Source organism: Stegastes partitus, unplaced genomic scaffold, assembly GCF_000690725.1.
Source record: "Stegastes partitus isolate 25-593 unplaced genomic scaffold, Stegastes_partitus-1.0.2 Scaffold1838, whole genome shotgun sequence".
Lineage (NCBI taxonomy): Eukaryota > Metazoa > Chordata > Actinopteri > Pomacentridae > Stegastes > Stegastes partitus.
This window is the reverse complement of record NW_007579569.1, coordinates 30,710-40,907: the sequence shown is the minus strand read 5'-3', so window position 1 is coordinate 40,907 and position 10,198 is coordinate 30,710. Positions and strand designations below refer to the sequence as shown.

Below are 10,198 nucleotides of genomic sequence, written 5' to 3'. Positions count from 1 at the left end.
GCCACTCCCTGTTCCTCCCTAAACCACCTTTACCTCTCACAGACCTCTGGCTGCTCGAATACATCTCCCTTCTTGCCTTTTGTCTTCACTTCACTATCTCCTAAAAACCTCTTCCATCTTTTTGGGGTTTTCATGTCATGTTTCATATTTAATGAATAACATGCTGCTCTGATTCACAGGAGACTCCTTCAGCTGCACACTCCCTGCCCTGAAATCAAGTGTGTTGCTTCACACCCTTCAAATCAGACTGAGGATTGTGTTGCTTTAAGAAACAACCTAAACTGCAATATAGGAAGAAAAAAAAGTGCACTTTAGTGTTTGGGAAGGTCTTTAATGTGACAACTTTGCTCAATAAAAGCAGAATAAATGCAGATGTAGTTCTTATGATGTCGCACATCAAATTAAAAAAATGATGTGAATCATTTCCTGGCTGGACATGACCAGACTCTAGATTAGCTGACCCACCTTTATTTGTCTAATCCTTCCTGCCTCGCCTGCGAACTGGCACTGGCATGAGCACACACACACACACAAGAGTATATTGGCAGGAAGTGAAAACACACCCTCAGTGGGCAGGAGTCCAAGTTCTCCTCCTATGTTTTTTATTTTTTTTGCTCTATGAAGCATCCTCACTTCACCCCAGTTACAGTTGCACCATTACAACACCAGCAAACTCACATTATAGTGTAATGGATAAACTCTTAGAGCTTGACTGGGTTTTAAGGGCAGTTTTTGATCACACATTAAACTTCTATATCAACTAAAAAGCCTGAACTCACGAGAAATGGGAGAAGCTTTGTGAAACCAGTAAAAAAAAAAAACCTGCTATGTTCTCATGTTTTTATTAAATCCACCTGCAGACAAAAGATACAGAGAGCAGTGAGGAATTGGGGGAAAAAAAGAAGCCTGGAATTTACCCCCTAGCACAGTTTTTCAACCTCTTGTTTTACAGATTCTTTGTTTTTAACCAAGTTATCTGGTTAACTTTGCCTTCATCCTGTTATATTTAGGAAGAGGTTATACTGAATGGTGACGATGTGAAAGTGTCAGTTAAGTTTTCACAGCGATGAATCAAAGACGCTTGATTTAGACGAACCCCTCAATGATGACTTTAACTTGTAAAATACAGGCTTAAATGTGCTGAGATTTACAGCTCTTGCGTTATGGCTGGGAGCCACAAACAGAACAGAGACGGTTCAGACACAGTTTGCTGCTGCACATCAGGAGAGACTTCACTGTGAAACCTGAGTGGCTTCAACATGCAGTGTTTGCTGCCACCTAGTGGTTGTGTTTAACCACACAGGATGTCACGTTGAAGGAGATGATCGAGGCTAATTCAGTGTCTATTACACAGTGAGTATTTTATGATTCTAAAGTGTGCAGAAATGTCTCTCTGAGCTGACACAAGTGACTCATTTAACTCACATTCAGAGCTGTGATTACTACCTGTGGGGGTTTCCTCTAATGCTTCTGGGATTTGAATTTAGGCTTTTAATGGTATGACGAGGATTACATTCAAATATGATTTTTAGTTGAACATTCTTAAATCTAATTATTCTTGGCACAGTTTAATAAAAAATAAAAGTGACTCTCAAACACAATTGCATACAGAGGGTTCACAAATTTAATGAAAAAGCAACTTTCACATTAGAGTGAGGAGGTATTTTGCCATTTGTAACCATCTATACCTTGCAGTGTAGCCAGGGATTTGAAACAGTATTTAGACTAAGATTAAGTACATTTTACAATAATTGCTTTGTGGCTATCATGAGGAGATGTCGTTGTGCTGGAGGAGTCTAGACTGTGTCTCAAATTATTCCCATTTCACTGTCTTGAGGAAAATCCTTGCCTAAACTAGTCAGATGCTGCGGGGCTACAAAAACTAAAACTGTAAATGTGTTAGACCCTCTGACCCTCCAAATACTGACACTATAAACACCCACACATGCATAAAATTTAACTTAAGTAATGAGATGCACCTGCAGCCATATTTGTCAAGGTTGTGCACACAAACATTAAAACCACTGATAGGTGACTTGAATAACACTGAACTCCTTGTGAGAACGTTCTGCTGGGAAACCTGGAGTACTGGCATTCATATGGATGTTATATGGACATGTAGCAGCAGCAGCAGCTTCTACAGCAGGACAATGAGGGCCGTCACACCCCAAAAAAACTGCCCAGGATCAGCTCAGGGATCATAAAAAAGAGCCCAAGGTATTAGATCCGGCTTCCAGTCTGATTCAGCATCCATGGGACGCAGCACAAAAAGCCTAAACTATTAAGATCAACACTTCAACCCACAAAAACCAAAGGATCCTCTTCCCATTATTACAATATTACATAAGGGAGGCTCACACAATATAAGGCAGGTGTTTACTGTTGTGCCCGATACGTGTAGCTACAGTATGCAAAGCCTCAGTGAATAAACAAAAGTGACCATTTTTACACTTTAGAAACTGCATAGTTGTTTAAAATACATCTACATAAGCCGTCAGTTAAGTTCGTAGTGTTTTGTTGTCACCAACAGGTAGCTCATGTGCTGTACGAATCAGCAGCTGCAGTCCTTCAGGTCACAGAGTGTCCTCCTCCGGCAGTTTGGTAAGAATATCCACTCCATCAGCCGTGATGACCACCGTGTGCTCAAACTGAGCTGACCTGTATGACACAATGCACAGGTAAGACTGTTAAAGAAACAGATCAACATTTAAGTAAATATTGCTTTTTTTGTTGAGGGTGAGAAGAGAGTATGGAACTGGAGCTAGGAGGCAGTTATCTTGTCTTATAATACGGACTGGAAGAGGGAAGAAATGGTTGGCCTCGTTCTCCTCAAAGTCTAAAAATAATCCTACCAGCATCTACAGCTCTCTAATTAACATGTCCTATCTCCTCTGGTTTAAACCCACACACAAACAGCAACGTAAACATGTCAATTTGTGGTTTTATGGACTTTCATAGCCGAGATGAGACAGTCGAGATATTCTGTTTGTACCTTTTATCATCTGCAGACACTGCGGTCCACTTGTCCTTCATGATCCTAAACTCCACAGATCCCTCCATCAGGATGGGCTCTGCAGATTAACGCACAATATCAATGCCATGCTCATGGATTCTTCACGTGCACGCAAAAATAGGGAAGTGTAGCTTACCTATTGTGAAAGCCATCCCTTCATCCATGGTCATGTCGTTGTCATTAGCTGAAAATAAAGCCATGTGTAATTATATTGAACCCACACAATCCCACAGGAAGTATTTTTGAGGAACACACGGTCTACATGCACACAAAGGCACAAGAAAAGGGCAGATAGTCGGGTTCCCCTCATGCAAGAACCTTTTGTAAAAACAGACGTCTGCTTCAGTGTCATGTATAAGTGATTTTATAAAACTGAACCATTCACCAGTTTTCTTGTATTTTAATTAATTCTCTGATGAACAAAGAGAATTCATGAGTGTTCTGAGTCACACACAGTCAGACTGTTTCCCTCTCTACGGAAATATAACTATAACTACTAATGCTCTGTTCACTAAATGATCAGGTTTGTCATTTTGTTCTGGTTTTTTTTTTTTTAGATATTAAGATTTTTATTGACATATTTCAGCACGTCAGAAAAAATATATAGCATTTTATGCAGGTTACTGTTCTGCTCTATTGCACACCAAAATGTAACACCATCTAACCACTTTGCTGTAGGAAAAGGTTTTTTTATTTATATCTAACTTTATGCCAAACCAATTCCAGTTTATGTCTGTCACAGCAAAGCACTGCTCTGATGACACGTCACTGGCAGCTGCACTATTACTGTCTATTTATGGTGCCATGTCTTCCAATATCACTACTGACAGGGCTAGTTGTTATCTTTTTGTCTGCATATTGGTGACAGCAGAACTTGATGCTTCACAGTGAGATTTTTTCTCTTTAATCTCTGGTGACTTTCTTTGTGAGTGAAACACATTCAAATAAAATGCAACAGATAAACAGTGTGACGAGAGATTTACAAGTTTTTAATTGACGAGTTTTGTAAGTTTGACTTGGGACACAAGTAAATCTGACGCGATAAAGAGAGTTTGTTTTTTTTTTTTTTTTAAATCTGACGCGATAAAGAGAGTTTGTTTTTTTTTTTTTATATTTATGTTTTTTGGGGCATTTTTGCCTTTTTTAGAAGGTACATTTTGATTATACTCCCTTATGGCTGTAAATACAGACAGCTGGCAACACCACAGATGCATAGTTACTGTAATTCCACTTTCTAGTCTGTTCATGATCTGTTTGGAGGATGTGTTCCATAAATGCACAGTAGATTGGCATCTACATATTCTGTGTGTGAACACTAATGTTGAGCATGCACACTGCTGCAATAGACACAAGTTGTGGTCTACAAGCTGATGTCAGCCGAGGAGTCCCTACTTGGTCAGATGACAATATTTAAATTACACAGAACCCAGCAGACTGTCACATACAAGCAGAAGTAAAACACTGGTGTTACAGTGAAGAGAGACAGGAAATGTGGGGAAAGTGAGCTGAAGTGGAGTTCAGGGTCAGCCGGGGACTGAAGCGAGGAGCTTCAAGCCACTTTTTTTTGCTCTCATGTGTTATGTGTGTCATCTATTCAGCTATCGGATCGCCCAAGTAGGAGAGATTCAGGATAAAAACACATGGATGTTCTTGCATGAGGCGTATGCTCTCACACATCCTTTAACTGGCGACCCAAACTTACCGTGATGCCAAATCTCAGGATGACAGTGGAAGTAGGAGCCTATCCCATGTCCAATGAAATAAGGACACACTTGGAAGCCATTGGAATGAGCTATTTCACTGCAAGCAATACATAAAATATTAGCTGTCGAAGAGAAAACGTAATATGTATTATGTAAGGATTAGACGTGTGTATTCATTGTGTGCTACCTGATAGTGTTTCCTATAACACAGAGCTGTGCGCCCGGTTTGCAGGCAGCGATGGCCTCATCTCTGCAACGTCTGGCAGTTTCCACCAGTCGCCGCCCAACCTCATCCACCTGACCAATACAGAAGGTTTCCGAGGTGTCGCCATGGTAACCATCCAAATACACCTATCAGAAAAAAGGTAGAAGGGAGCTGTGTTGGGGTGACCGATCATATTTGCAGTAATGTGAGTTTCTATTAAGACGTCAACTTACAGTAACATCAATGTTGATGATGTCTCCATCTTCAAGTCTCCGACTGCAGGAAACAGGCAGGTTAAAAAGTGATGGTGTTTATAGAGACTACTACAGCTTCTAAATTACAACATAATAAATGCTGCACATCACCATTATACTTCACACTTTAAAAATAGAGAAGAGTACACAGCTGTATGTTTTAGTTATATTCATCTAATAAGAAATCCACAATGAATTAGTTTCATTTGATGATAACAACAACAACAGCAAAAACAATGTCTAAACCAACTTCATCCTCTCAAAAGCTCAACATCTAAAGATACATGTTACCAAACAAATGTGATTTACATTTTAGATAAAAAAAATATTTTCTCACTGGTTGTGTTTATTTGCTAATTGGTAGAAAGAAGGAAATGATTGTAACGAGAGTGACAGGCGACACTACATTTAACAATACAATAACAGTTTTTTGTTTTTGAGTATCCAAATGTTGTGAGTGAATGTCCGGGTCATTTACCTGTCAGGTATGCCGTGGCAGACCACGTTGTTTACAGATGTACACACCGACTTTGGGAAACCCCCGTATCTGAGGGGGGATGGGTAGGCGTTGTGCTTGACTGTCTCCTGGTGCACGATGAAATCTATTTCATCTGTTGTCATACCAACCTAGAAGTCGTAGATCATAGTTAGTGGGTTGTCTTTGATGATGTAGAAAGTTAAATGAGATTTGTACTGATTAGGTGCTTACTCTCAGACTGCGTCCAGCTAGCAGCAGTACATGTCTGGCTAACTGACATGCTCTGGCCAGGCCTTCGATCTGCTCTTCGTTTTGGATCTCTATGTAGTCCGGCCATTCTGGCACCAGTCCAGAGCTGACATAGTCCGGCTTCACAATGTGCTATAGTTAGGAAGGAGAGGACAGACGGGATATTCAAGGTAGCTCACAATTTCATATAAAATCTACAATAAAACAATGAGGATATTTCACGGCTGAGATGACTTGATGTGAAACGTTGTTCATTTGTCATTCGAGGTTACTTTTTTTTTAGCTTGTTTTTTTGTGCATTTGATCCAAAACTATGCTTTATGCAAACTGAAAAAGTAGAATATGTCATACTCAGGCCACTTAATGGGAACCGACTTAGTTGAGCAAGACTAGAAAATATGTAGCCCTGAAGAACTGAGTCATGCAGCAACGCGTTTAAAAGCATAATTCAAACAGGTTTAACTTGAAGAACTGTAATCAAAATAAACACATCTGTTCCAATGGTGGCGTTTAATCCCATCAACCTTTGCCATATACGGCAGCTTCAGCTAACTGGAAAGTAAATGACAACCGAACAAAATCTGTCTCAAGAAACTCTCCTGATGACACTAATCCAACCTGAATGCACATGTAATTCATCTCAGCTTCTAATTATATTGTATCTGTGATTACAGACATTTCTGACAGCCTGACAAGCATAGAATTATCATGGACCCACATCAAAAGAAGACACAGAACAACTACAACAACCATTGTGTTGTTCCAGCTACACCTTTGTTGTTTCAACTAATTTGGGACTCATTTTAGGCGGGGTACTATACCTTGGGTACTGCATATGCAGGCCTGACAGTAGCTGGGCGAACAACATTGTGAGAATGTTTCCACTTCCTCCAGAAGAAGCGGCGATGTTGCTGACACAGCAGGGCTGTCGGGGAGCTGCAGCTTCCTAGACAACAAACTCTCCGCAGGAAACTGCCGAGTCCTGGAGAAAAAGAACACAACACAATAAGAAAAACAGCCCTCTGTTTATTAATAAAAGGCTTCTGCATTTCTGCTAAGAATAAATAGAAGAAAGGCAATTCTTCTGTTTAGACTGTGTCCCACTCACAAGTGCTCTTTCTCAAGCCACTTCTTCAACAATGACAATGCATATTTATTCTGTGTATTGTGTAAATCATGTCAAAGAACGCCTATTAATACAATAGCATACAATCATGTCGAAGCTGCTACTGAGAAAAGCTGAACTGGGATGTGAGGATTAAATGTCTGTCACAGCGGTGTCTATGTGGTCACTATGTGAACATCATGAGGTTAGTGTGAAGGCTGAATTCTGCCTCTATGTGGAGCTGTTGTGATATCAACAGTCGTTTATTCATCCCCTCCATCAAAGAAAAAGCAAAATTCACAACAGTCACTCAAATAACTAGAAATTGAAAAAAAAAGTAATAATAAAAATTTGCTAAATTATCGTTTAGTGAAATAAGACATTGCTTTTAAATTTTGCTTAAAAAGAATAATTTTAATAAACAAACAAAACTGTCCTGGACAAATTAGAGCAAACAAATTAGAATGGGCCAAAATCAAAATACCTGTCAACAGGTCCAGAAGTCTGACTGAGAGTTACAGAAAACACTTGATGGCAGTGATTGGCTCAAAGGGTTGTTCAACTAGTTTTTAGTGTACGGGTCCCATCATGCTTGTTTGCTTGTTTTTTGTTGTTGTCATTTTTTTAATATTTCTGTTGAACCACAATTCAAAAGCAATGTCATGATTTTCATTACATTTATTATTACTTTAGTCAATTTCAACCTATTTCAGTGACAGCTGTATTTTTGTCCTTCTTTAATGGGAGGGTATGAATACATTTGAGGACCAGTGTACATCCAGTGGCTGAATGAGTGATGTGTGAGGGTCCAACCACAGCTGATGAGCACCTCAGAAATATTTAACAGCAATCCTGGTAACAGCAACATTCATAGTCTGTGTTCTGTAGGATATCTTTGTTGTATGTCACCCCCCTCTTTCACTATGTAAGTACATACACTCACTAATAAAGGTAAAAAAAAATTACCCTAAAATAGTAAACAAACTGTGTAACTACACATCAGGGATGAAGACATTGCATCAATACCACAAGCTGCGCTGTACTACAGTACTTGTATTAAATCCAAAAAAAATAAAAAATCTAATATTGCCCAGAAATACGTGCACATATAACAAATGCTGGTTGAATGCACACAATATCTCACATTCTCCCTTCGGTGCATCAGCCAAAACTGTGCAAAAAACAACACCAGAGCTGTTTAACAACATTCAGACCACCAGCATTTCTATTTAAAATGAGTTTTTCTATGTATTAATAAAGGAGACCTTGGACATATTATGCACCTCTATGACACTATGAACAAAAACTGAACATTATAGGCATTTACACAGCACACAGTTGTACTGAATTTAAATGACCGACTAATTAAATGGCCACAGTGAACATGATATGGACACACTCATACACATCTAGCTAAGAAGTACTAATGTCATTGAATAGAAGTAGTACTGCAGCTCTTTAACATTCAGACAGCAACGGGCGGTCATGTAAACTTGTAACAGAACTGTCTTTTATTGCAGCACTCACTGATGCAGACCCTGTGTGTATTCTGGGAGCGGACACCACGTACGTTTCATTCCATTTAAAGCCACATAGTCTCTTTACTGCAGGACACACAACGTTGCAAGAAGTTAGCATGCAAGCTAACGTGAGAAAACACTGGCGCTTTACTTAGCTATACCAGAGCTGCTTCGTCTTTGAATGTATTTGTCGAAAAGGTCATTGTTTTTCTACGCTACGTGCAAACTCAGAGAGTCAAAAGAGTCATGAACCTATCTCCGTGAGTGAAAAGGGGCGTTAGTGAAGTACCTGCTCTCCCTGCAAGTCCTGCCGAACAGCGCGCCGCCATGAATTACTACCAGTGGTCACGTGTTTACAGTCACGTGATGCACACCCGTATGAAAAACCATAAACCGGAATTATTATTATTGTTTAATAATGTTTTGTTGTTGTTATTATATTATTATTATTGTTTTGTTACTATTAAGAACAATAAAAAGTACTAATTATGCAGAATTGCCCATTTCAAAACTATTGTATATTCATTCATTGATCATTTTATTGTAAATATTTTACTTTAAGATTACAGTTGGTTAAACTGAAGGTATTTTAATGTTAATATTTACTTCCCCCTTGGAGATTCATTTAATAGCTATGCTTCAAAGTTTATTTGTTGAAATAAAATTGTATTGTTTTTTTTTTTCCTGAATATGCAAAGTAATTAGAAACTACAGTTGTAGTCATTTTAATTTGCTATATTTTCCTCCTTTTTATTACTGTTGCACGTATTTGTTTGTTTACATATTTATGCATATTTACTGTGATATTGCTTTTATGTTGTTGCTCTGTTTTGTCCATATTTGCTTGGCTCTGTCATTTCTGTAGCATAGTGTTGTTTTATACACAATCCAGCGGTGAAGGTAATATTCAAATAAATGATGCACTATACAGATGTTTACAAAAATGTACATTGAAATTTTTTTTTTATGTATTTCTACTGTGAATTACAGTAATGCGGTTACTTATGTAATATTACTCGTGTGCATAATTGTACATAAGTTCAATGACATAAGTTGCACAACACTCTCAATTCCAACTTCTTCCTCTTTTGTTGGTTGTTTTTTATTCCTCTGTCTCTCTTCTTGTCTTTGTTTTTGTGTTTGTGTTTCTTTCCTCTATCAAAAAGAAAACATTTCCTTTTTGACTCTTATTTGTCACACTTACCATAACCACAGCTTTAAATTCTGGGTCCAGCTCCATCACTGAGCTATTAGCTTTTCTCCTCCTACCTTGCACAGATTTCCTCCTATTTTGTTAAACAAATTAGAGAACATGTGCCTCATTTGCTTCTGTCCCACTCTCTTGATATTTTCCCATCTAACATCTTCAACAAAGCATTAAACACATAGGTCCCCATTACTCACCTTTACTCAGCCTCAAATAATCCACCACTTTCGATATTGCTCAGCCCCACTTGTATTTGATTTATTTATGGCTTTATCATTATTGGTGACTGTGAAGCACCGATTAACCCTGGATTAGTTTTAATCATTTACATAGTATACTGGGATCTCCCTAAAAACATGAATTGAAGCCGCAGTCATTGTGACACATTATTTACAGTTATACTTTGCTTCAACACAATATTATCTTACTTGAGGGTGCCAGTATGATTAGAGGTCTCCAAACCA

General features: G+C 38.6%; 1 protein-coding gene across 1 annotated transcript; it reads right to left on the bottom strand.

The window, feature by feature from the left end:
* Positions 1–315: 315 nt before the first annotated feature.
* metap1d (methionyl aminopeptidase type 1D (mitochondrial)) lies at positions 316–8,858 on the bottom strand. Its single transcript, XM_008302561.1, has 10 exons — positions 8,817–8,858; positions 6,724–6,884; positions 5,885–6,034; positions 5,654–5,802; positions 5,155–5,197; positions 4,904–5,067; positions 4,716–4,813; positions 3,150–3,197; positions 2,993–3,071; positions 316–2,658 (listed from the first exon to the last, which is right to left on the bottom strand). The coding sequence occupies exons 1-10, from the start codon at positions 8,854–8,856 to the stop codon at positions 2,574–2,576; spliced, it is 1,017 nt and encodes a 338-aa protein (XP_008300783.1). The 5' UTR covers positions 8,857–8,858; the 3' UTR covers positions 316–2,573.
* Positions 8,859–10,198: the final 1,340 nt, after the last annotated feature.